Source organism: Plectropomus leopardus, chromosome 7, assembly GCF_008729295.1.
Source record: "Plectropomus leopardus isolate mb chromosome 7, YSFRI_Pleo_2.0, whole genome shotgun sequence".
NCBI lineage: Eukaryota > Metazoa > Chordata > Actinopteri > Perciformes > Serranidae > Plectropomus > Plectropomus leopardus.
In genome coordinates this window covers 3,199,086-3,223,384 of record NC_056469.1, presented here as the reverse complement: position 1 = coordinate 3,223,384, position 24,299 = coordinate 3,199,086, and the positions used below count along the sequence as shown (strand labels likewise).

The following is a 24,299-nucleotide window of genomic DNA, read 5'->3' as shown; positions in this document are numbered from 1 at the left end:
CTTGCAAATTGTTGGCTAGTTGGTTTACAAATTCTAAACTAGACATGTTTGCCAAATGCAGTGTATTCATGTCCATACAATGCTCCGGAAACCAGAATATGCTGACAACAAAATCCATATCAAAATTTGAATGTGTAACCAAAAGAAAAGTGGAATATTTGTGTGAATGTAAATGTTGTCACTGTAGTAAATGTTAAAATAGAACTAAAATCACATGCGTGGTTGCCCATTGCTCAACTGGTTTTAATTTAACAGCCACATATATGAGGCAACCTTATGCATAACAAGAGACTGACTTATCATAATATGCTGACGATACACAGAATGTTTTTTTCCTCTTCAAATGTATGTAATGTGGGTTTATACATACCAACATTGAGCTCTATCCTACAGGCATCACCAACTGGCTGACCTATTCAACTAAAATTCACAGGTCCAGTTACTAAAATTTCCTCCAAAATAAAGTCCAAACCTCATACTTAGAATCTATATCACGATTAATTGATCATTTTACTACGCTTACAATTAATCAGTTTTTTTTTTTTTTTTTTTTTTCTTTTTGCTTTTTTTGGGGGTTTTTTTGTAGTTTGTTTTTTGCCCTCATAATTCACTGACTTTCCAGCTTTATATAAAAAATAAAAGCTCCATCTTAAACAAACTTTGGGTAAATTTAAGCACATTGTGCTGAAAATAGGCCAACCTCTCCTGACTTCAGGACTATTACTTTTGTCAATCTTCAGTGAAACCTTGCTATTAATCGTGTTACTCAGGAAAAAAGAAAAATATTTGAGTAGCCCTATTTCTCCTAAAGCTGCCAACAGTTTGCTAACATTCCCAGTTAGAGAAAGGATGAAAACAAGGTAATAAGCATGTGGTTCCAGGTCCCCAAAACATTACATCTGCCCCTCGTAATAATAATGAGAGCTTAGCACGAGCAGCTGGATGAGACACAGAGCAATGTGTCCTGTTGTTTTAAAAAACTGATTAAACCTGAAACTATCACAAAGTAGTCTGTAGATGTCTAAAGAAGGCACGTTTGTCTGTCTCACTGCACTGCTGTCAAACCATCAGCTGTTTGATCCGTGATAATGAAACACTGTGGAAGCACATAGGACTTGGTTGTCAAACACTCAGCTGTATTCTGTAGTCAAAGTTTTTCACTGCATTTGGTTCGCCACAGAGCTATTCTTATTATCATCGACTGTTCGTGTTGTTTGTCAAAACATGGCTGGAATGCGTTGTATCGACATTCTATCAACTACTTCTCGTATTTCAATCTTGGAAAAGTTATTTCACAATTGATATCATTATTTATCGTTAACGTTATTTGATTTGTTGCATTGCCCACCATTACCTGAAACTAAGAAACAAGAGGTTAATCGAGGTCAGGTCATCATTTTGATTGTATTTTTTTCTAATTAATATTTTTCTCTTTATTGTGTTTTCAAAATACTGTGACTCATTTCTTTGCCATAAAACTTTTGCAATTGAAGAAATTGCAACTATGTTCGAAAGACTCTGGTTAAAGCTGCCTTTCCTTAAGATCTTTACCTTCTTCAGACAGATTAATTTTATTTGGATAACCAACATATAACCCTAGACAGAATAGCAGTATTTGACCAAAAACATACACAGATTATTTACCAACAAAGGCAGTCAATATAAAATATGACTGTAGTGAAGCTTTTCAACAACGGACATACAAATATGACATAATTTTTTTTGTTTTTAATTTTTTTAAAGAGGAAAAAGAAAAATTGTGAAGAAATAAAAACACTTGTGTTGCTGAAGGTGTTTTGCTGGGCCTGATAGACCCAGATCAGCAACGGGTGCCCAGCCCGTGCTCTCTAAGAAGATGAGGAAAAACTCCCAATGGCCATCAGAACAAGCTAATGGACATCGGAAGAAACCTCAGGAAAGGCAATTCAAAGAGAGATCCCCTCTCCTCGGATGGCTGGGTATGTGCATTAGTAATTTTTTAATTGTGAGGACCAAATGTCAAGATCCCCAAAAAGTCACATTCTGGGGGTTAAGAGTGGTCCTCACGAGTAATGAAAACCTAATGCACACAAAGGTGGGGGCGGCGGCAGGTGTGTGTGTGCGTATTAGTTATTGTGTGGCCCAATCTTACACCAGAAAGTCACTCTCTGGTGTTAAGTCGAGTCTTAACCCCCAAAAACTCACTTTCTGGGGCTTAAGAGTCATGACTGTGATTAATCTGCACAAGAACTAATGCGCATTAGAAGAAGAATTAGAAACACTTGAACCACTTCTTTCGCTTCTTCTTGTCAATCTAGCTCTGCAGTTCTGCCAGCTGGGAGGTCAGGGAGCCCTCGGCCTGCTCCTTCTCCTGCAGAGTCTCTTTCAGGCTTTTGGTGGCCTGGAGAAGAGAATTCTTCTCCTCCTGCCACATGTTGCGATGACTCAGCAACTCTTGCTCTGCTTTGGTCAGAGCGGCCTTGAGGGTGTTGTTCCCCTGCTCGTGGTCTCCCAGCTGAGCCTCATAGGTGGCTTTGGCTCTCTGTGTCTCCTGCAGCAGGGACATTTTCTCCTGCTGCCATTGGAGGTAGTCACTCTGCAGCTTGTCTCCAAATTTTGCCTTCAGAGTAGACACAAGGATGTTGTTGTTATTCTCTTGTGTCCGCAGTTCAGCAAAATGAGTTTCCCGCAGTTTTTCCATGTGTGCAGTGAGAGCAGACTTCTCTTGGTGCCACTGGAGCAGTTTACTGTTCAGCTCCTGCTCAGCCTCTTTCACAGCAGCCATCAGTTTGATCTTCTCTTCTTCTGCTCTGTCCACTTGAGTTTGACAGGAAGCTCTGATCTTTTCTGTCTCCTGCTGGAAGGAGAGGCGGTCCATCTCAAGTTCATCCTGAGCCTTTTTTAAGGCTGCAGCAACCTTTTTGGCCTCCTCCCTTTCTTTCCACAGAGCTTTGTCATCCCTACTTACTTCCTGCCGCAGGTTTTTAAGTAGAGTCCTCTCAAACGCTAGATCGTTTTCAAGTACTTCTATGATGTCTTTCTTGTGATTAAACATCAATGTAACTTCTGCGGTCTCGCACTTCATTTCTTCAATCTTGCTCTGTAGGGCCTCTTTCTCTTCCATGACCTTCTCTAGTTGGTCCTCTAGGAATCTGATGGTGGACATCGCCAACTCGTGACGTTCTTGAGTCTGGGCCCTTTCCAGCTCCAACTCTGCGTTGGTTCCAGCCAATGAAAGAAGCTCCTTGTTACGAGAGAGCTCAAACCTCACTGCCGCCAACTCTCTGTGAAAGGCCTGTTTCTCTTCTTCAGCCTGCCCCAATCTGAACTGCATGTGCCTTATAATGTTGGCCTGGTGCTCAAGGCATTGCCGAGCTTCAACCTGCCCAAACTTCAGTTGGTTTACCAAATCCATGTTTGTTTTAGCCTCAGCAAGAAGCTTGGTATTAGTCCGGAGATACGACCTCTTTTCATCCAGTTCCCTATCAAGAGCCTTTTTCTCGTCCTTCATGTGCTCTAACTGGATGTGAAGGTTGCTGATGGCTGTCAAAAGCTTCTGCTGCTCTTGAGCTTGAGCCGTCTTGCACTCCACCTGCGTTACTGCACTGAGCTCATTATGAAGGCCTTTGTAAGCTGCCTTCACCTGCTCGGGTTCAGCACGCAGGTCCTCGTTGATTTTGGTGTGCTGCTCAAGATCTTTTTTGGTGTCTCTGAGCAGCATGGAGGTCTTATCCAGTTGTGCCTTAAGGTCGCTGACTGGAGAGCTGCTTAGTTCAGCCTGAGCTAAACGTAGCTGGGCTTTAAGGCCACTTATCTCCTTCTGAAGGTTCTGTCTTCCCTGGGTCCAGTCAGTGTTCCCCCTCTTTTCTTGGAGCAGATCAAAAAAGTTGGCGAGAGCATCCTCCTGGATAACCAGGTGGAGTTTCCCCTCGGTGGAACTTTGTGTAAGTTTCACTTCATCACAAAACTCAATCCGAACCTGTTCTTCAAGTGAACTCAAGTAGAAGTTAACTGGAGTTTCCATCTTGAGTGAATGTTACATAACACATTAAATACACAGGTGTGCTTTACAATTCAATATACGTCACTACATTTGTGCATAATTTAATGTAATAAATATGTAATTAGTATGGAGCAAATCAATGTGACATGCATTTAAACCAACAGTCATTCCCAGGTTGTCATCTGGCAATTAATCCTTCAGGATTCTTGTAGCTGAAAACAGAAACTCAAATCCAAAATCATGTTTTCTGACCTGAATTAAGACAATGACAATCAGCTTTTCACTACAGCTAAAACATATTTTACTTGTAGGGGATTGTACTACTGTAATGGGCTTTTCTCAGTTCACACCATCTTCTAAACCCATTTTAGAAAGGTACTGCTCAGGTCATAACACAAAGTTATACGATGGCCAATGCACAGGTTTCACCCACCAATAAATGTTTTTATGCCTTTTCTTTGTTGTATTGATTGTATTAATTTCAAGCTATTTTTTTTTTTTTGCTCATGTGTTTATAAATTTGCCAACACATAGAAGTGCCTTGCATCTATAGCTTACAAATGTTGATCACAGTAGGCTAGAAAAAAAGAGGGGTTTTTTTTGTTTTTTTTTTTTAATCAAACTGACTCAGGTAGTGAGTTTTAATCGGTGACTCTTAAACATAATTCACTGACATCTCTATAATTTCTTCTGGTTGTCACTCTACTTCAATTTCTATTTTCAGAATTGATTGATTGATTGTTTGTGACTGTAGGAGAACTAAAGTGACAGACACAAAAACCCTATCTAGAGTCAGTATTTGATGTCTACTCTGGGCTACCATAGAGGAGGACCCACTTAGTATGTATATATAAACAGCTCTTTCTCAGGTAACAAAAACACAAAGGTTCTTATTTCAGTTTATTATAAACAAATAAAAACATACTTGTGAATATTATATACCATTTTTACCAATATGTCCCTGTAAAATCTACACACTGGAACTTTAATATTGAAATTAAGAAAGCATTGTGACATGTGTTTCATTGGAAACTATGATGAGGTTTAAGTGTTGATTATAAACACAAAAAGTTTTCTGGGTTTTCTCATTTGTACTGGGTGAACAATGTATTACTGAAAGGCCATTTTCCACAGTCTGCCATTTTCTACAACGATTTAACAAACAATAGAGCACAAGCAGCCAATCCAATCAATCCAACAGAGAAGCTGATTTACTCGCTGAAGACCAGACTGAAGATGAAAGTACATCACAATTAGTTGTAAGCTATCCAACTACCTAAAAATGTTAACTTGTAAGTTACTCATGTGATTTGGATGTTAACAACTTCAAATAAAAATGTGAAACTCAGAACTTTGATTTTAAATCCACCATGACTGAGTGCAGAGCCATCACAACAAAAGCTGTCTTACAGCTGTAGCACTTTCTGAGTGAACTGTTCAATGAACTGTTGAATCTGTTATTTTCTCTAAACTTCCCAATTTCTCAACTTCCTTTTCTCTCATTGTACTTTAGCTTCTGAAGTCCTTGAGCACTGGCCTCCATTACATTTGTCTGCTGACCTTACAATTTCACAATGCTACCCTCAATGTTACTGCTAAAACTGTAATAGGATGTTTAACTAGAAAATTTCAGCAGAAATTTTGAAGGATGTCTGCTGCTGAGGTGCCACTAATGTACGTCAGGAGGTGGGGGGGGGCGGGGGGGGGCGGGGTGGCCATACTTGCACACAGGGTCACAGGGCCAATTGATGGCCACTAGATACTTACTTGCATCTCTAAGTCGCCACCAGTGCCAAATAAGAGCTTCCTCCACCTGACGGGCCACAATGGCCAATCAATGGCCCACTTGTGTGGACCCTTTCATTACCAACCAGCATCTTCAATTGGCCACAAGGGCCAATTAAGGGCACTCTCCACCTGAGGGGCCACAAGAGCCAATAAATAGCCCACTCTGAAGGAGGGAGCCACAGAGCCAAGGAGTCCTGACATTTTGGGGAATGTTCCGCACAGAATATTATTTTCAGCATTTTTTTGTACAGTTCAAGTTGTCAAGAAAATAAGAGGGAAAAAAACACAAAAAATCTAAAAATGAAATTGATTTTGCTCTAATGCTATTGTCTCAGCTTTTTGTCTGAAATGTCGTTTTTTTATGAAAATGCACAAATTCAGATGATAAAAAAGGAACGGAAGAAGCTAGAATTAAATGTTTTTGTGTGTATGAAAGCTGAAGATCTGTTCTGTATCTTGATGTATTCATTGTTTCTATCTTCAAAACACAAAATATTCCAGAGGTCACAACAGTCTATCTATCTATCTGTCAATCTATCTGTATTCGGCAGTGTTTTATCTACAGACTAGGCAGCTGTAGGCTTTTGGTTGTATAAAACCTTTTATATTTTTTTGAGTGATACAATTTAAACTTACTCTGATTTTCAGATTGTCAGAGCATTTCATTTGAAAACAAAATGTCCATTTTAAAGTCAAAACTGTTCTTGTTTTTATTGTGTTATCTGTAGTGATGTCAGTTATATTTGGTTATAATCATTTCAATAATTTTGATGATCAATAATCATTATTGTGCATCAGTAGTGATTGTAGTGATGCTTCTGTGTCATTGTAGTTAGAACAGATACAATGTTAGCAATGCCATCATGCTAGCATGCTAAAGAAAGATGTGGTAACATAGCATTTTGACCTATGTGTCCAGCATGTCTTTTGCTAATGCTATGAACATGCATCTATACAGTGTTAGCTATCATGCTATCATGCTTAACTGATGTGGTATCATCTAGCATATGACCCATGTCCAGCATGTCTTTTGTTAATGCTATAAACATGTCAAGTCAAGTCAAGTCAAGTCAGTTTTATTTATATAGCCCATTATCACAAAACATGGTTTGCCTCAGAGGGCTTTACAGTGTACGACATCCCTCTGCCCTTAGCCCCTCACATCACATGAGTATATGTCATTGGCAAATGTTAGCTAGCATGCTAATAGTGTTTACTTGAAAGGCTTCTTATGCGTCATTGTAATTAGTCAGAACAGATATGCTGTCATGCTAAGATGCTAAACAGAGATGTGGTAGCATTTGGCATTTGATCTGTGTGTCCTACATGTCTTTTGCTAATACTATAAACATGTCCTCTGATGACACTGAGTCCTGTAAACTGTCTTTAAATAGGTGGACATGGTGTAAAGACAAGACAGTTCATGCTAACTTGTTTACCAGAGAGAATTTGAGTGTGTCCACATAATGGTCACTTGGCCCAGCGATTACCGCTGATCTGTGGTGTTTGTGGCCATTCTAATAAGATAATCGCTTCCTACTGTCTGCCTGCATGCTTAACACACACACACACACACACACACACATTCACTGACTCATATGACCCTGAAGATCCGTAATCAGCGTGTTTATGTTTCTCTCAGTTGTTTGCCTTTAGCCATCCAAGGACTGCCCTCCACTATAACCCTCCCCTCCCCTCCACACTAACACACACACACGCACGCGCACACACACACACTCAGCTGCTTGTGCAATATATCAACGGTGTAGTCTTTTTTTGCAAAGTCAAATTGCGTAATGTTTCTTTGTCTAATCGGATATGTTAGTAAAGTGTTACCTGCGTCATTTTAATTAATCAGATCAAATACAGGATATAAGCATGCATATTTGCCGCCCAAGACCACATGCATATATGGGGCCATCTGCCACTGACATTGTCTGATGATGATCGACACAGCCAGTCAGACTGATACTGCTGGAAACCAGCGCAGCAGAAACAGGAAAAGATATCAGTGAAAATTCCCCTCACCTCACGTCGATACGACTTGTGGTTTGGCCTTGAAACACAGTTTATTTTCACACACACACACAAACCTGTGTTCCCTAAATATATCTGCTGCTGGTTCATGATACATCACAGCTCCCTGTGTGTGTGTGTGTGTCTGTGTGTGTCTGTGTGTGTGTCTGCAGGACGTCATTGTAGCGCCTGAGATTTTTCATGACCTTGTTTAAGATTTACAACCTGCTGTGAAACAGACTGATGACTTTGTCACAGCCAAGTTGTTGATTCCAGTCAACACCCTCAACAGAGAAACTGCAGCTCAGAGGTCAACGCGCTGCAGTAAAAGCTGCACGCTGCTGATCCCTGATCTTTCCTGCCGGGGTCATTACAGAGGTCAAAGGTCAGCGAGGCACTTTTTGACTCTTGTCTGGCTTTTTATTAGGGTTGTCAAAATATTTTTCATAAAGGATATATTTTTATATTTTTGGGCTGAATGCAGATACCTTTACAGCATTGTTAAGTGGTATGTGTGACCAATATCAAATAAGATGTTATATTGAAGTTAAAATTCCAATAAAACATCTGAAAGGAATAGGATAAACAGGAATAAAATTCAGGCACTCGAAAAGTGAGAAAAACATGAAAAAAAGCTGAATTACAAAAAAAAAGTCTTTGTTGTAGTGGCTTAATCATTTAAAAATCCAACATGTTTCAACCACTCTGGTCTTTGTCAGAGCTTTGAAAACAGTCATGTTTTCATGTTTTTAAAGCCCTGATGAAAATTAGAAGTGGTTTAAACATGTTTTTTTTTTTTAATGATTAAAATAAAAACTATTGAGGTTCCTTCATGTAATTCTTCCTTGTATTTTTCATGTTTTTCACACTTTTGGAGTGCCTGCATTTCCCTCCTGTTTATCCTTCTGGTTCCTGTTTTCCATAAGCACCAGATACAAGTTTTTGTACCTACATCTGATTATAGTCTACAGAGCAGGCAGTCTTAAAGGAATACTTCACCAGTTTTCAATCAGCTTTTTATTATACCAGTGTGGGTAGTATGTGTGAACTTGTCTGAACCTCCCTCTATCAACCTCCTTCTTTCTCTGAAACTCAGACCTAACTATGATCACAAGTCAAAACTAGGCAGTGCTGATCGAATATATATATTTCAGTTCTGTTACCATATTGCTGATTTCACACCTAAAATGTTTCCATAAACATATTTTAAATCAGTTTTTGTTCTTTAATAGCTATGGATGTTTCAAGAATCTGGATACAGTGTCGGATACAGGGCCTTGTTGTACCCAAGCAGGAAACTTCCAATGGCGGAGGGACTGACTTCCGGTTTAGCGCATCAATAGCTTTAATTGCAGTCTAAAATATGTAATCTTGCAGCTCTTTTAGACTTTCCAAATGTTATCGAACTGGATTGCTTAAATCTAGATAGTGAAATGAGTCGTTTCATGGGGGTTTGATGCTCACATAAAATAATTTATTGATTTACAGATTATAAATACTCCACAAATGATTAGCCTAGCTTATCATAAAGACTGGAAACGGGGGGAAATGACAGCAATAAAAACATCTATCATCATTCAGTCTTTGTGCTAAGCTAGGCTATGCTAACCACATCCTAACTCCTGGGCATCAGAATATTTGCTTACAGGGCACATACTGTACGCTCAAGTTTTTCTGATAAAAGCAGTTGATCACGTGTGTTAGAGGCTTTTTTTTTTCCAGCTGACCTCTTGCTGCCTCCCTGTACACATAAGTAGCATGCAAAAACAAACAAAAAAGTAGACTTTCCAGATTTTATTGGAAAAGATGATTCAGCTTTTGATAATACACAGACTCAATTTGGAGTGTGTGTGACTCTCAAACAAATGTATTTATAGTTTTACAGCAGTTCCTTTTAGCAATAAGTGGGAATAAGAAGAAATCTTCTTGTACTATTTTGCATCATGTGGACCAGCAGTAGTCTGTTGGATTTGAGACACCTCCTTTCTCACTGTGTCTTCCGTTGCATGTATTGACAGGGTGTGGAGGACAATAATGCTCAGCTCCAAAAACAAACATTTAGAACAATGCCAATATGTGCACCATGCGTCAGTATTATTATCATGTCTCTGTCTGTCTCTGACTGTGTGAACGACTGACTGGCCCCGTCAGGGGATGTTTTCCCCTCAGCTGAGCTGGATGCCATGTGCTGTAGTCCATAATAACTAGCTTTTCCAGGCCTATGTGGGTTAATCCAGTGTTACATAAGGCCAGTTCTAATGACTGTGTGTTTTGCTGCAGGTGATGGGTTTAATGGTGCGCACACTGACTTCCACTTTAGACCCAGACCAATGTTATGCACAACAGGGAAAGATGAATGAGCTGAGTGTACACACACACACACACACACACACACAGATGGTAAACAGGGGCTGAGTTTTCCTGGTGGCCGTTCAGCCCAGACTGAGTGTATTAACACTGATAGGAATAGACTTAAATGTGAGCTAACAGATGAATGCTGCCTTCAGGGATATTTCTGAAACACCACAGTCACATCTTCAGCATGCATAAACAATATGAAGATCATGGTGGAGACGTAGGATTTTGATCTTGTGATCTTGATATGATCTTCTGTTACAACAATATGCCTGCAATATTATGTATACTGTATTTACTATTACTACTGGTCTGGTGACACATTGCTTTATATCATTTATGCCACTATGTAACAATACTATATTATGACCACTCATAAGCATTATATTATTTTTACATTATTTTGATATATTGTGCTTATATACCATTATATAATTGTGTGTGTGTGTGTGTGTGTGTGTGTGTGTGTGTGTGTGTGTGTACACACACACAATGAGAGATGTTCATGAAAGATACCATGAATATCAGTATTTACAAGTAATGACAATCTGATCATTGATTTATTGGCCAAGTAAAAAAATACAGTATAACAATTTAACATGACAAAAAATGTTTTGTTATGAAAGGGCCCTATAATCTTTATTGATGTCTGTGATGTGTCTGTTGTCTTACAGAGGACGTCCTGCCCAAGGATGCAGGAGAATGTGCAATCTGCCTGGAGGAGCTGCTACAGGGAGACACCATTGCTCGCCTGCCCTGCCTCTGCATCTACCATAAAGGGTATGAAGCTCTGTTTAGGAAAATTATGTAGCTTATGTATTTCTTTCCCTTCATATGAGAAAGAAACTTGAGTGTTATTCCTCCAATTAGGGGTGGGTCAATGTATCACAGCCTGTTCCACATGCAATTTAAAATGACTATAGTGCATAATATTTATAACAACAGATAATCCAACAATCTCAAAGACCACTTTAGTGGCGTTAGTGGAAGCCTTGACTGTCTCTAGTGTTGCTGACTTTAGCTGCAAGATTCAATTCGAACATGGGTATTCGTCTCTTAGATGATAGATTCACTATTTTCTGACTGCACCCTTATGTACATTAAAACAGGTTTTACTTGCTTTAGTTATTCTACTGTATGGCAATTAGCATTCTGAGTAAGACAAATCAAGTGGGTATATTCTAAGTCATGGGCTGTGTTCGAAATCATCCACTCATTCACTCACTCCCTATCCACTACATCGTGTATATGATGTAGTGAACTACATCATATACACGATATAGGGAACGACGGGAGGAGAATTCGGACACTACACGGTAATTTCCTGAACGTGGTTGCGTCAGCAGATGCGCCATGGTTATTCAACTATAAATACCTGTTGCAGCCCTAATTTCTGTACCCTCAAACACTAAAAAATACAAATGTAATGTTCAATCAGGAATGACAAATATGAATTCTGAAATTTCTTTTATTGATGAATATGCACCACTAGAATATATCCCATCCATGCAGAGCCGCATTTCTTCGGCCGGAGAACAGCTGGTTGTGCTTAACACGAAGCTTAATAAGCTTCTCAACATCTTCATCAGTCCCTTGGAACAAGAAACAGAAAAGCATTTATTTTTCTAACACACCGCCAATTGAGAAAAGAGAACAAAACGCTATGATCAGATGTGAGCGGGTGTGCGGGTGTCTGCTCCTAGCTAGAGCTGCAACTACCGGCAAGCCCTAGCATTAGCCTTAGCGTTAGCGTTAGCTCGCAGATACAAATAACAAACCGGATGCTTCTCCACCAACAAATCCGCTCGTTATGACAATTCGCAACCCTTAAAAGGCCTAAAACCACGCCACTAAAGTATTACACGCATCAAATGTGTATATTGTAATGTTACTTAAATTTATATACAAAAGCGGCGGTTGGTGCGGCGGCCATCGTCTCCTTCTTCTCCTCTTCCAAAACACGACCGCATTGCATTGTGGGATACGGAGCACAAAGTAGTTTACATTGCTTGTTCACTCAATTTTGCGGTTTTGTATTTTTTAGTATGATGGTATTTATAGTTGAATAACCATGGCGCATCTGCTGACGCAACCACGTTCAGGAAATTACCGTGTAGTGTCCGAATTCTCCTCCCTCGTCGTTCCCTACATCGTGTATATGATGTAGTTCACTACATCATATACACAATGTAGTGGATAGGGAGTGAGTGAATGAGTGGATGATTTCGAACACAGCCTTAGTCTTTTTTGCATTACTTTCCCTCCATGATTTGACTGCACTTATCCCAACATGAGATGTTGGACCACCAGAACAGCTTCTTTCTTTCTTTCTAACTTTCTAAATAAAGTTTCTTATTTGGTGTTTTGATGACGCAGGTGGAGAGTGCTGTCAAACATGTCAGTCCAAAATCTCCCATAGGTGTTCAACAGATTGAGATTTGGTGACTTTTATGGCCATATGATTCATATCATTCCCCTACTCTTTAAAGCATTTAGAGCCTGCTTATACCTGGTATTATCATGTGTGTATCATGTGCTACATTCAGTGACCACCAAGACACACTATGATGCTATTTGTGTTTTTTTATTTAAAAACATAAATGTTAATGTTTGATGCACCATACCAGATTTTAACTTAGAGCTAATTTGTATCTGCAGTCCCTCAGCAAGTCAGAGCAAATACACAACACAATAATATGATAATATACAAGAAAAAAAAGACACACACACAACAAATAATACACACAAAAACAAATGATATAAAGTGATACAATGAAAACACAAGACAGACAATAACAGGAAACTACACAAAAAACAAATCACTTGCAAAAGACAATAAAATGTGACACACAGTAGAGCATCACTTGTGAATGCTTGTCTAATTAAAAACAAGTTATGAAGTCCATCGCTTCATCAATTTGCTGAGATTGTATGGGTCAAGCATTCAGCTCTGTACCGTTCTCTTGGTGTACGCCGCATATGCACGCACCTTCTTATCGTGAATACAGTGAGGGATGACTCATTTGATCATATCACTTCTTTCCACGTCTCTGTAGAGCTGTGCCTATGGTCTTTGCGCCACTGAACCCTCAAATGTGTAGTCATCTTTGTAATGAGGGGGTTATGCTCTGCAGCTGTGCTGTTAATATCCCTCTCTATGTAACTGCCGAGGGACTTTTCTGCTGACACAGTCTGATCACGTCCCGCACTGACATTCTCAGTCACCTGAGGAAGAGTTGTTCTACTGTTTGTTATGCATCCATGCCAGTGACAGCCGTGGCTGGAGGCATTATGTTTTCAGGTTGTCCGTATTGTTCGTCTGTCCCTCCAGCCGCCTCATTCTCGTCAGGCCATCCATCTTTTTCTGGTGAGCATGATATCTGAAGAGCACCTTGAGGGAATTCCTTCAAATTCGGTACAAACGTCCACTTGGACTCAACAACGAGCTGATTAGATTTTGGCAATCAAAGGTCAAAGTCATTGTGACCTCACATTGCTACCATTCTCATGAGGAGGAATTTTATCAAATTTGGCACAAACATCTGCTGATCTGAATGATAAACTGATTATTTTTTGATGGTCAAAGGTCACTGTTAGCTCTCCTGTCTCATTCTCTTAAATGTAATATATCAAAAAGGAAAATGAAAAATGGACTGCGCTTGTTTAGCACTTTTCTAGTCTTTCGACCACTCAAAGCGCTTTTACACTACACATTCACCCGTTCACACACACATTTTACACACCAGTGGCCAAGGCTACTGTACAAGGCGCCACCTGCCACTCAGTAACTAATCATATACTCACACTTCAGTGATGCAGCATTGGAAGCAATTTGGGGTTCAGTATTTTTCCCAAGGATACTTCCACATGTTGACTGGAAGAGCCGGGGTTCGAACTCACGACCTTCTGATAAGAGGACGACCCACCCTACCTCTGACCGCAGCCGCCTTGTGTTAATTTCCTTAAATTTGGCACAAACGTTCGCTTGGACTCAAAGACGAACTGATTAGAATTTGGTGGTTAAAGGTCAGTGTGACCTCACAGAACATGTTTTTGGTCAATAACTCTATGCTAATTATGAAAAAAAATTGTGTCTAAGTGTCTAATAGGATAAAAAATGATGAAATGATAACATTTTACATCCAGAAGGTCAACAAAAAGACACACACAACATAATGTTCTGCAAAAATATTCTTCTGGCCATGACTCAACATTGTAACTCAGGAAAAGAAAGGGAGACATTTGGTCAGATAATGAATTGGTGAAATTAATCTTGGGTGTCCACCTTGCAACTGTGTTGACTGTATAGATCTTTAGTGCTGCTGGGCCAAATTTGTAGCTTCTTTGCAGCAATATCCATATTTGAAGCATCTCCAGCTGTCATGGCTACATATAAGTCTGGACAGGCAAGGATGGAAATACAACTTAACTGGTTTGCATACATAAACCACTAATACATGAGCATCACAATCATTAAATGTGCAACAACAATTACTGCCCCTATGCACTGATGTCTTTCCCAAGGTTTAAATGCAGATGTCACTTCAGTTACTGTTTCTATTAAAACACCAGACAGATGAGCAGTCTTTTGACTGATGCCCTGCTATCTGTGACGCAAAGTCACACAAAAGAACGAACAGACTAAAAACACAGCAAAAGTTAATTGACATACATTTAAAGTGACCTCCTTTCTCCACTTAGATGTCACCAGATCCACCAAAGCGTTTTTAGGATTTGATGATCACTTTAACGCTTAACTGTGTACTGTTTTCACACTCCGCTTTTACTCATATCTTCTTCCTTGCTTTCTTTTTCCAGCTGTATCGATGAGTGGTTTGAAGTTAACAGATCCTGTCCGGAGCATCCATCAGATTAAACCTTTTTTGCACAGGTAAAATGTTTCCAAACATCCCAGTGTGATGATGGTGATGAAATTATATTTTCTACTCGTTTATTTTATTTTTTTAATAATTATTATAGTTTAACCCTTAGAGTCTGCTTTAATATTGCACACACTCGTCTCACTGTGTACAAAAAAAATGCACTTTTCGAAATCAACCTTTTTATACATTGATATTATTTTCTACTTTTATTAAGTCATTTTTTAATCAACATCAGTCCTAATCATAAATATCAAATGTCCATTCATTTTCAGAATTTTAACCCTTTAATACTGAGGTTTTTGTCATGATGCCGCTATGTTTTTAGATTAAAAGAAAGAATAATTTCCATTTTGCAAAGTTGTTTTTTTGTTTTTTTGTCTTTTTATTATCACAGTCTGGGATATGTCAGTGATTTCCAGCAACACTGATTGTGACAGTGCACCTTGTGGAAATAGCATGTATTTTTTCTTCATATACCAAATAAAAATGGCATCATCAGGTGGAAAATTGTAAAAATTACAAAAAGGCAAAAGATCAGAATGACACCCAGAAATAGTACAATGCATGTTTTCACGCTTCATGTTTTTCAATAGTTGCAGTTTTAATGCATTTCAATGGTGCATTTTTTGGACTTAACAGTATAAATGTAACAATTTTGTCAACACAGTGTATTTTAGACTTATTGTAGGAGCTGAGCTGGAAATTCCAAGATTAAACAACAATATACAAGCTGGCCAAAATTACACCCATATGCATAAACACAGCCAAAAACATGAAAAATGCGTAAATTGCGCCAAACAGTTGTTAAGGGTTATTGTCTGTTGGTTGTGTGCTGACAGGTACTCAACAATGTGAAGGATCTACGAAAAGACATGTGGATCCAGGGAGACTGCTGGACACTGTGATCAGTTTAACCCCACCACACCCCACCCAATAATGTAGTACCACTGTGTGCCAAATCTCATTTAAGCAATCTTCAGGGATACAGACTTTTGTGTTTATGTTTGAGTTGCACATCCACGCTCAGTCTCAGAGTGGACGGACTGATGTCCACCTCACATCTCTCTCCAGCCCTGACATGCAAAGCCACGTGGGGGCGTAACGGCAGGCTAGGGCTCTTCTTCCTGAGTGACTATTGGACAGCACATGTCAGCTGATTGTACACCAGGACACTGAAGGAGGTGGTGGACATGGTCCTGGAGGTGGGGGCAGGGTGGAGGGGCGGTGGGATTATCCCTCCCCCTTTTACTCTGTCCCTCCCCTCCTCCTTCAGCATCAGTGTCTACCAGTGCCTTGTTGTTTTGACGCCCGGCAGCAGCAGGGCAGGACAAAGGAGTCCAGACTGTCACCAGAGCCAGCTGGACCAAGTGGACGGACTTGCGGGACCATCTCACCACAACTGCCATTCTACCAGTCCAGGAGAAAAAAGCCAGAGACAGGACAGCGGCAGAAATATCTGTCTGCATCAGCAGCTCGGACATTTTCAGAACTGACGCTGCTGCACAAAAGGTGCCAATCAACTGTGAATATTGTCAAACACACACACACACACACAACATCAACAGTGCTTTCTAATCATATACCAGGGAGTAGAGGTCTTCAGGTATTAAAATCTGCCCCTAATATTAAAAGGATCCTTAATGTACCAACCTGAACCTGTAGTAGAGTGTTGCAGCCACTACGACAAACATATTTTCTCATGATCGTAATAGAATGTAAACATTTTCTAGTTTAAACTAGACTTTTTCACATTGTAACAAGACACTTTTCTTGTTATAATAACATAGTAATGTAAGGACATTTCTCACAACTTATCATATCAAAGGGTGAAACTGTTCTTGTTTTAAGTAGTTTTATTGATTTTTTGTAATAACAGAAGATATTTGTGACATGAGATAAAATGACATGTTGTTTTAACAAGAAAAGCTTGTTCCTAAAAAGGAATAACACAGTGTGTAGTAATAACAAGAAATATAATTTTAAAACATGAAGAAAACATAATTTTATAATGCAAACAGGATCTCATACCAAGATGTTTTCACATCAACCAGAATTTTTTTTTTTTCTCTCCAGTGTGATTTGTGCTACTTCATGGAACCTCTTTTGTTTGCATAGTCTGTGATGTAATCTTTAGTAAAGGCTGTGAGAATTGATTATAATATTTGATCATATGTCAGTTGCAACAAATATGATGGAACTGGTTCACACTTAGAGTATTTAAAAAATAGCGTTTTGAATATTTCTATAATGCAGTAGAGTATTAAATACAAGTATTTCAGCTGATTCCTCACTCAGTTTGTAGGTCTAGTGCTTATCACAGTCCGAACTCTTTGAAACAGGTGAGCAGTGCGAGTTACTATACATCCAACAATGTCATAGAGATGGAGCACATAGAGCAGATTGTGGTAAAAATATGTTAATGAAAAATGAAAACAAGGTATACTTTAAATCCAAATTTCTCATGTCATTTGTTTTATTTTCAAATAATAATACTAATAATTACTTTAAAGTTTTCCATATTTCCTCATTTAAAGGTTCCCTGTGGAGTTTTTGACCTGTAGTAGTGCAGTGCAGCATTTTTTCCATGTTTTGTCTCTCTCGTGAAAGTGCACAACGATGTACATCTACACACAGACAGTCCTGCCAGTTATGTCACACCATTCTGCTGATCTACCGGTGGCAGTAACATGCAAACATAGGCAGCAATGCACCAGCAAATGCAGTAAACATTAATGTAAACAGTGCTGGCATTAGAAGAAAAATATATTCATCTTGTCTCAATCACAAGGATTTGCACAGTTTTGATGAATGTATGTAATTTTTTGCACACACACAGATAAACTCCACAGAGGGCACTTAAATGTAATCCCACAGTTTCCTTGCAGTGTTTGAATTGTTTAATTTTGCTTACTACTTACTGTACATGTTAAAAAGAGTATTGACCGTGATAATCACTGAGCCTCATTACTGAGGAACATCTGAAACATTTCTCCTGTCATATTTGTCTGAGAACACACCAGTTGGAATTGCAGATTTTGCTGTTTTGAACACACCAGGTGAACTAGATTGAGTGCACTGATCCCTGACTACAACATTTGTACCAACAACAAACTTTTGGTCCCCCAGTGACCATTTGTTCCTTTGAATGTCTGGTGAAAATCAGTTATGGGAGAAGTATCTTTGGTTATCATCATGCTGGAAGTCGTTGACTGGCTTGGCTGGTGATTGGTCAACTAAACGAGAGCCGACTGATCTCAGGTCCTTGCAGCATACAGACCCAACACCAAAAAAGTTGGCCAAGGACTGAGGGACAGTGGAATGAGGGACCTGACACTGATCCAATGTTAGTTAAAGCTTTCATGGGCTCAGGTTTGCCTGAAGACCTCTACTTTGGAGGAGCCAGAGTGTACAGACTTTTAATCCAGTGAAAAACTTCCACAGATGATTTCATAGACAAGCTCATCATCCAGCAGAGAACATGAACTCGTCGGTGAAATCACAGAGTGGATCCCAAAGCTGCAATGGAATCATTTTCTCCACAACCAACTCTTTTTCCATTACACAGGGCTCATCCCACCACCTTGAACAGTATTTCTATGCTGGAAAAACGAATGAGCTGCTTCAGTGTAACATTAACAGCAATTTTAAAGCTGTCCTGTGGAACACCGGCTTTGTGTGGAGGTTCTTAATGAGGGCATGATGACGTTCTCATTCAAAATGTTGGTAAATGAGCAACACAATTGCCAGCAAAAGTATTGACATTGTACATTCTGACAAACCACAGATATGTTCCATTTGCACATCATCATGTAGCTGATACATTTAAAACTTTGTTTCAACAGCGCTCTTGTTAACCTGTAGCTAGGTTTTGACACACTTAATTATGGTTAAGAAAAGATTATGTTTTAACCTAAAGCACCTGATTTTGGGGACACAATTCTGGCCAGTAATGCAGCATTATCTCTGTGTAAGGCAACCACTTTTTGTGGCACTATCCCAACTGGAAAAATAGCAACATCACTAAAAAACTACCAAAAAGCTGCTGGAAACACAGCAATGACTCACTAAATCACAACTGTTTTTTTTTTCATTTGTTGGTCTCAAACAGTAGTCTGTAGTTTTGCAGGTGCCTCACTTAGGTGACACACTACCCACCATCCCTTCTCGCCTAGGTGATTCGCTATCCATTCCTTCTCTCTTAGGTGACACACGATCTGCCATCCCTTCTCTCCTAGGTGAAATGCCAACAACCTTCCCTTCTCACCTCAGAGAGAAGGGAAGGTTGTTGTCATTTACATCCACTATCCTCTCTCTTCTAGATGACAAGCTATCCACCATCCCCTCTCACTTAGGTGACACACTATCCACCACCCCTTTACTCCAAGGTGACACTATCCACCATCCCCTCTCACCTTGTTGAAATGCCAACTACCATCCCCTCTCTCCTAGGTGACACACTATCCACCATCCCCACTCACCTAGGTGACTCGCTATCCACTAACGCCTCTCTCCTAGTTGACACTCTATCCACCAACCCTTCTCTCCGAGATGACATGCCCACCTCCATCCACTCTCTTGGTGACTTGCTATCGACCATCACCTCTCACCTGATTGACACGCCAACCGCCACTCCCTCAAGGTGACTCACTTTCCACTATCCCCTCTCTCCTAGGTGACATGCCATACACTAGTGACAAAGTCAGCTCATATACTATGTCACTTTAGAAATGTTGATCTGATACATTTGAAAAGTGCAAATGTAATGTATTTGTGGTAAGCAGAAATGTACATTGCCAACATGTTTTTTGTGGCAACTTAGCTGAAATTAGAAATGAAGTGTCCCATATAGACTCCAGTTTTTCCTACCCTTTTTTATCGCCATTCCATTCCTCTTTATCTCATTAGGTTACCTCTAGGTAGATGCACATGGTAGTGGAGGAAAGGTAAGGAAAAATAAAGCTGGATTTTATCCGAAAAAGAAAATCCATCACCTTTTGGAATGCTCCTCTACACATGCCATAATAGAAATTTCATGAGCCACGTAATGAATATTTGAGATAAAGAATATGGTATATATTGGTGGTATCCACCCATCCAATTAGATGTGTGCATTTTTTTTCTCTTTCTCCAACCAGTAAAAATTAAGTGCAGTTGATTTTTCAGGTCAGTGCCCGTTGAGAGTTAGATGCTGAATCCCAAATCCACTTCTTTCTCCACTTCCTCACAACCACCTCTTTCCTATCAAACACGGACTTGGGCTGGGTTCAGTATACGACTTACTCTGCACCTTAGACATAAAATCAAACTCAATGCTACATGTAGAACATTACTAGTAAACAATAACATTGAAAGCTATCAGAAAATTATTAATTTGCCTAGAAATCCTCAAACATATCCACTACAATATTAAATGGACACAAGTTATTGTAAAGAACCAATAATTCTATCTGGAACCACTGGAGGAAGAAGTGAGTGAACATTGGAGTTTTGGGATCCACCGTAACACAGTCATGACTAACTGTGTGATACTGTGTCTGTAAACCTGATGGCCACACAGAGATTAGCTGAGTCCTGTAATACCCTGTCCCAGCACACAGCGGCGCTACAGAGTCGTGTAGTCGTTCTCTGCAGTGTGCGGAGGCGTGAGCAGTGAGGACTCTCCTCATCATCTCTGTTTGTAGCAATAGTCTGAACATTTTGCTGACAGATCTCACAGGGCTTATACTCGACCTTCACCCTCATTTTAATGTGCAGTCTAATTTTTTAAAAATCATTTTCACAACTGATTCCACAAAGGATTTGACACTGACTAGTAATCTGTCTTTTCTGTCTGTGAATTTTAGAGGAAAAGTGCAAACAAATCTGGCCTTAATAGATAATGATAATGACATTCAATCACCTGTTCTTGTGGTTCTTGATTGTTTTGTTGTTGTTCTTTGATTAGCCGCGGGCAATAACACAATGGGCTCTATTTTTTTGCCAGGCGCAAAGCGGCGCACAGCGGAGCACAAGTGTCATTGCTAGTGTCAGACCGGCGCAGTTGTCATTTTCACGCCCGGCGCCCACATCGTTTAAAAACAAAAGTACTTGCGCCCATCTGTGCGCCCCTGGGCTTGTTGGTCTTAAAGTGAGGTGTGGTCAGACGCATTGTTGGCGGATTGCTATTTTGAGGCAACAGAAAGTGAATGTGCTATTGGCCAAATAAAAGCTGCTCTGAAGTCAAAAGTGCAGTATTTTTCCTGATATTTAAAGAGTGGAATATTCAGATAGCAGATGCGCCTGCACGAAGTTCAGATGTTTGAATAAGTCAGGTGGGACATCACAATACAGCCCTCACAGTCGGAGCATTCTTTGTAGCATGTTGTGTGTTGCACAACATTAATATGCCTCATGGATGTCTCTTGGGCATAAATGTGGACACATTACAGGACGTAGGAAGGCGTGAGGCTGAACTGCGCGTGCCGATGCCAGTTAACCCTAATATGCCAGCAGCAACACGCGTACTGAGAGCTCAGCTGGCTCCTCCTGTTTCTGCTAGATTTATAGGCTGAGCGGTGAGTTTTGTTTACCCCTCCTCCTCACATCACTGTATACTTATCTGCATTGTAAGGCGGTTCAGGGGGTTCCAAAAAATGAAGGAACCTGCACCGCCACGTCCTCTCATCCCTGCTTTACCTCTGCTGCTTTTGGGGGATATCTGCTGCTACCGCAAATTATCTGCTCGCGCGCCTTCACCTCGCGCACAAGCAGATCGGTTTCTTGAGCAACTTCTCACATCTGTAATTCGCCAAATCCGTCATTTAGATTGCAATCCGCCAAATCCTGGGGCCCCCGGTTTTTTTAAAGGGAATGGGAGCTGACGCACGGTTAGGTTAATTCATGTTCCCTCCCAAAGCACACGCATGACTAATTCAGAGTCTAAATACAACCCCTCTGCGCCTTGCGCCGCACCTGGCTCCCAGATTTAATGGACTTGGGCACGCCCTAAACGCATTTGCGCCATGCGCTTTACACCATAGACTGTCTAAATAGGACCCATTGAATCATCCACCTAGGAAAAGAGAAAACGCAAAAAACTCTTAATTTAGGATCACAAATGATGAGGTCTGAGAAAAAGCTTGGTGTTAAAGGGTAAGTTGGTATTTCTCCCAGGTTTTCTGTGTAAGTGAATAATGAGAACAACATTTTAAATCGATCCAGTATGGAGTGAGAGCTGCAGACAGCAGCTGCCATTCAGGCTGTAATGTCACCACTCTGGACACGTTCACACTGTGCTTGTTTTTGCCAATGACTGTTTATTTTAATGTTCAGTTGGCTTGGTGATGGACATTTCGGTGCTGTCTCTGGTTAAGCACAAAGATCTAGTTTCCATAAACTTAAACACACTTAGAATAACAATCTGGGCAGTCAGTGTCATAAACAAACACTGTTAGTGCACTTTAAGGATGCTATCTAAATTTGTTTTGATATGCTTTACTATGACTTTTTTGTTTAAAATGCTATGCTATGACATTTTGTCCAGTCTTCACAATATGCTATACTATGACTTATTTTTTTTACATGTTATACTGTCATAGTTAACAATGTTGAAAAAAAGGCCCAAAACATCATAATTTAGCATGTCAAAAAAAGTATAATTTTGAGATGGCTAAAAAATAGCTTAAAACAAAATACTATGGCTTGTGGAGATACGTCATAGTAAAAAAAAAAAAAAGGCCAAAAATGTCATAATTTAGCATGTCCATTAGAATGGCAGAAAACGCCATAGAAAAGTATGTCAAAAAACATCAAATTGTGACATTGTGACAAAAATTTCAAAATATGACATGTCGAAAAAACGGCTGAAAACCACATAGTATAGCATGTCGAAATACGTCATAGTATATCATGTCGGAAAAACAGCCAAAAACGACATAGTATCGGATGTCAAAAAATGTCAATATATGACATGTCCAAAACACAGCTGAAAACCACATAGTATAGCATGTTGATATACATCGTACTATAGCAAGTAAAAAAAAACAGCCAAAAACATCATAATACAGCATGTCAAAAAACGACCTACCTCAACATAGTGGTATGTGGAAAAACCGAACCAAACCGTCATAATTTAGCAGGTGGAAAAAATGGCCAAAAACACTATAATATAATATGTGGAAAAACATCACATTTTCAATTGTCAAATAACAGATTGTAGAGATATGTCATTGTATACAATGTCGAAAAAATGTCAAAATTTAGCATATCGAAAAAAGCCCCCAAAAGTCATAATTTAGCACGTCAAAAAATGTCAGAAAACGCCATGGTATATAGTATGTCGAAAAATGTCAAATTTTTCCATGACTAAAAACTGGCTGAAAATGATATATTGTGGCTTATAGAGACAGGTCATAGTATACAATGTCGAAAAGGCCAAAAATGTCATAATTTAGCATTTCGAAAAAATGGCTGAGACAAACATTATGTCTTGTAGAGACACGTCAAAGTATACAATGTTGAAAAAATGGCCCAGAACATCATGCTTTAGTCTGTCGAAAAAATGGCTCAAAACGTCATTTTTTAGCATGTCAAAAATAAGGCCAAAAACGTCATAATTTAGCATGTAGAATAAAATGGCCAAAAATAACAAAAACGTCAAATTTTAACATGTCATGATTGAAAACAGCATGTCATGGCTTGTAGAGACATTATAGTATATAATGGCAAAAAAAGGCCAAAAACATGGTGAATTAGCATGTGGAAATTTTTGACATGGTGAAAAAATGGCTGAAAACTTCATATTGTAGCTTGCAAAAACACGTCATACTATAGCATGTCAAAAAAAACCAAACAATACGTCATATGTCGAAACACTATGATATATTGTGCAGAAAAATGTCAAATTTGACATGTCTAAAAAATGTCTGAAAACATGTCTTGTAGAGACATGTCATAGTATGCAATGTTGAAAAAAAAGGCCATAAATGTCATAATTTAGTGTGTCAAAAAAATGGCCAAAATGCCATAGTATAGTATGTCGAAAAAAATGGCTGAAAACGTCATATTGCAGCTTTCACAGCACATCATAGTATACAGTGTAGGGCTGCAACAACAAATAGATAAAATTGATTAAAATCAATCATTAAATGTGTTGTCAACGAATAAAATTATCAGTTCACTGTGTTGCGAGATTGTTTACGTCACATGCAGACTGGAGAAGCCGGTGTTCGAAGAGGCATGGCGGAGACAGAGAAGAAGTTTTTTTCGAAGTCATTGTATTTCCTCATCTCTGTGAC

At 39.4% G+C, this 24,299-nt stretch overlaps 1 protein-coding gene across 1 annotated transcript in view; it reads left to right on the top strand.

Annotated features, from left to right (window-relative positions):
- Positions 1-21,102, top strand: part of znrf2b (zinc and ring finger 2b) — a 63,658-nt gene extending 42,556 nt beyond the window's left edge. Inside the window, exons 3-5 of the mRNA XM_042489765.1 lie at positions 10,816-10,921; positions 14,960-15,032; positions 15,864-21,102. Coding sequence (XP_042345699.1) covers positions 10,816-10,921; positions 14,960-15,017 — 164 coding nt within the window. The 3' untranslated portion in view covers positions 15,018-15,032; positions 15,864-21,102. The remainder of the gene's footprint in view (positions 1-10,815; positions 10,922-14,959; positions 15,033-15,863) is intronic.
- Positions 21,103-24,299: the final 3,197 nt, after the last annotated feature.